The sequence below is a fragment of the Spinacia oleracea genome, chromosome 4, assembly GCF_020520425.1.
Source record: "Spinacia oleracea cultivar Varoflay chromosome 4, BTI_SOV_V1, whole genome shotgun sequence".
Taxonomy (NCBI): Eukaryota; Viridiplantae; Streptophyta; class Magnoliopsida; order Caryophyllales; family Amaranthaceae; genus Spinacia; species Spinacia oleracea.
Window position 1 is genome coordinate 137525364 of NC_079490.1, and position 4046 is coordinate 137529409.

The 4046-nt window shown below is 36.8% G+C and overlaps 1 protein-coding gene across 1 annotated transcript; it reads right to left on the reverse strand.

Annotated features, from left to right (window-relative positions):
- Positions 1-1057: 1057 nt before the first annotated feature.
- Positions 1058-3582, reverse strand: LOC110795063 (uncharacterized). Its single transcript, XM_022000040.2, has 4 exons — positions 3195-3582; positions 2469-3104; positions 1469-2375; positions 1058-1361 (listed from the first exon to the last, which is right to left on the reverse strand). Exons 1-4 carry the CDS (start codon positions 3580-3582, stop codon positions 1058-1060), a joined length of 2235 nt encoding a protein of 744 aa, XP_021855732.2.
- Between the last annotated feature and the right edge of the window lie 464 nt (positions 3583-4046).

The following is a 4046-nucleotide window of genomic DNA, read 5'->3' on the forward strand; positions in this document are numbered from 1 at the left end:
ACTTCTCTGTGTTCTGCATAAGCCAAAAAAAATATCATGTCAGCTATAAGTGAAGTTTTGTGTTAAATAAAGAGCTGTAGCAATTAAGCAGGATACGAAATAGAAAAGGAAATCTCATAAAACAAATAAGCAAAACACCATTCAATAAGTAATATAAATATAATGACAACGTTTAACTGAAATTAGTATAACTAAATGAAATATCATTTTACACGGTGAAAAAGAAGTTCATAGCTCGAATCCAAAAGAAAAATAATGAACTCTATAAACTATGACAAAGAATTCTATAAATCCAAAACACTATCATTTAGAAGCTCATCATCATCGTCATCATCAGGGATATCAAACAAGTCCCTAGGCTTAGTCTTAATAACATGAAGCCATCCTTTTTGTATCTCATCCTCAATGTAAAAACCTTGTTTTGCTTGAGAAGAGAAAATAAATGGATTATCATCCAAATTTTGACCAATGTGCATCAACTTTGAGAAATTGACACGAACTCTACCGCTCGAGTATTTTTTGACACCCCTCCGTACATCAACCCAGTCACATCGGAACATTAGAAACTTGAAAGAACCATAATAATGAAGTTCTAATATTTCATTATGTTTTCCGTAATACTCTTGGCCATCAGCTTCTACCATAATTCCGGAATTTTGAGTCTTTCGAGATCACTCACGGTCCACGGTGTCAAACTTATAGCCATTGATAATAACACTTTTCATCCTTTTGCCGCGATTGCTTAAACCATAGGCCAAGGCTTAATTTTCTCAATTTTCCTTCTTTTGTGCTATCATCTAGGTTATTGGCCTATAATTCGAAAAACATAAGTTTTAGATTGGTAAATGTAAAAAATAAATAAGGAAATCCCAAATTTAAAAGCATATGACCTAGTTTAGCAACCAATCGGAAAATTCATTGATTATCCACCGACTTTCTTGAACTTCTTCAACTTGATTCTCTTGCCGTTTTTCTTGTAGGAAGGCCCTTTAGAAATAAAAAATTCGAGTTACTAACAGTAATGACCGATACGCTGTAAAATAACCCATGACGCTACTTACTCAAGCACCGGTTTCATCTCATCTGAATGAAGAAAAACATAACGATGTGCTTGCTTTAAACTTTTGTCATCAACACGGACATTCTTTTTCATCCCAACTACACGACCAGCAGAGCCATATAAATAGTTGTTGATGTCTGGAACACCATCTTCATTCCTTTTCGGTCTGTTGAATATGGTCTCGACACTTTCTAAATATCTCGAACAAAAAGCAATTGTTTCCCATAAAAGGTACCCTTCAGCTATGGATCCTTCTGGTTGCGCTTTATTGCTTACATGAGATTTCAAAAAGGCCAAATACCTTGAAATATAATGAACATGATTGTGAACGTGAAAGAATAAGACAAGTATTGCGATGTATTCTTATTTTAAAATGATTAAAAAAATATTGAAGTTTAAGATATTGACCTCTCAATGGGATACATCCACCTATAATGAACAGGTCCACCGAGTTTGACCTCCTCCACTAGATGAATTATTAGATGCACCATGATTGTGAAAAAAGTTGGCATAAACTCTTTCTTCATCTTACAAAGAGTCAACACAAGCTTCGACTGAATGGTATCTAATTCACTTCTTTCAATAGCAGTTGAACATATCTTCTTGAAAAAGTACGACAATTCATCGAGCAAATCAATTACTTTTGTAGCATTAGATGCTCTTAAAGCAACAGGAAGGACATCTTGCATGAGCATATGATTGTCGGGGCTTTTCAGATTAATAAGTTTTCGTTGTTTCAAATTCACACACCTTTGCAAATTAGATCCATACCCATCAGGAATTTTAAGGTTTTGTAGGACTGTAAGAAATCTTTCTTTCTCTTCTTTAGACATGGTGTATGCAGCCGGAGGCAAATAGTCGTTAACACGACTTGGATGAGATTGAGGCCAAAGATGAGATTTTATGTTCAGTTTTTTAAGGGCCAATCTAGCATTCTTATCATCTCTACTCTTGCTCATATCTAAAAGAGTTCCTACGAAATTATCACATACATTCTTCTCAATGTGCATAACATCTAAGTTGTGTATAAGAGGATTATGTTCCCAATATTCTAATTCAAAAAGCTTACTTTTATTTTTCCACAGAACACGATTAGACTCATCCTGGTCATTATCATCATTATCATCATCATCAGCAGCAAGTTCATCATCTTCTAGTCTCCCTCTTTTTTTTTGAACAACTTTTGACTTTCCATACACATACTTAACTTTTTCTTGTTGCTTCAAAACTTCTGTCCCGCTTACACGAACCGGAGCAAGACCATGTTCCTCTGTCCCATCAAATTCATTTGTTTGAGAACGATAAGGATGGACAACTGGGAACCATTTTCGACACCCAGGGTAGACAATTTTACCACCAAAACTTTAAGAATGAGTAGAATCAACACACGAAGGGCAAGCTTTATAACCTCTTGTACTCCAACCCGACAACATAGCATATGCTGGAAAGTCATTTATAGTGGAGTGTAAGGATGCTCGCATCTTGAAATTTTTTCCGCTATAAGCATCAAAGGCATCTATACCTTCCCACAACAATTTTAACTCATGGATTAATGGTTGCAAGTACACATCAATATCCATACCAGGACCCTGTTTCCCCGGAATAAGCACAGACAAAATAAATGATGTCGACTTCATACAAAGCGACAGTGGCAAATTATAAGGAATCAGGATCAACGACCATGTACTGTAACTAGTATTCATCAAACGATATGGATTAAAGCCATCACTTGCTAGACCAACTCTAACACTACGAGGATCTTTGGCGAATTCCTCATATCTTTTATCAAACATTTTCCAAGCTTCACCATCCGCCGGGTTACTTATGATATTTCCATCCTTGCGGTCAAAATGCCATCTCATGTCCTTTGCTGTTTTAGATGACATGTAAAGTCTCTTTAGTCTAGGGATCAGAGGAAAGTACCGCATCACTTTAGCTGGAACACCCTTCTTACATGTTCCTTTGTCTTTCACACTACTCTCACCCTCCTTTTCTTTCACATTCTTCCACCTTGATTTATGGCAGATATGACACTCACTTTTTCCTGCAAATTCGCCCCAATATAACATGCAATCATTCGGACATGCATGGATTTTCTCGTAACCCTATCCCAAATCATTCATTATCTTCATGCCTTCATAATACGACGATGGAAACTCCTTAATATAAGAAAATGCGTCTAATAGAAGCTCAAGAAACTTATTAAATGATGCGGCAGACCAATGGAACATACACTTGAGGTGAAACAAGTGCAATAGAAACGACAGCTTTGAGAAAGTTGTACACCCCTCATATAGACCCTCATCAGAAGCTTCCCTAAGTCGTTTATACTTCGCTTCTTCTTCATTGGTGTTGGTTGATGGAAATTCATCATCTTCCTCGCATTCAAAATTTAACTCTTCATGCTTGTCATACGAATATTCATCTTCAAAATTAGCTTCACTTAATGATGGCTCTTGGGGTTCGTTGGTGGGTTGTGGACTATTGTCAACCATAAAAGCTGCTCTTAGTAACCCATTCATATCATCTCGGCCAACTACATTTTCTTGATCATTAGGGATCTCTAAGGTATTACTCTCTTCAAATCTATGATGGAAAATCCATTGCCTATAATTCTTATAAAAACTGTTGTGGGCAAAATTACCGTGCCTTCGTGTACCAATGAGGACGTGACACATGGCACGTATTGCGCCCCCTAAGCAGAAATCATACGAAGTCTACTCCGAGGCATGAGTATTAATCTAGGTATCTACAATGTATGTATTTAAGTGTGTATAAATGTATGTATAACACCTATACCTGGAAAGGGGCTTAATTAGTATGTATCCCAAGTGAATGACTAAGCACAATAGGCCCAAACAGCCCACTATTGCCAAAAGAGACCAGAGAATTGTAAGGAGAAAGGACACGTGTCCTCCTCCCATTCCCCAGCCAATCATGTAAGGGGAATATTAGGTCATTCCCCCAAAAACCTAGTACTATAAAT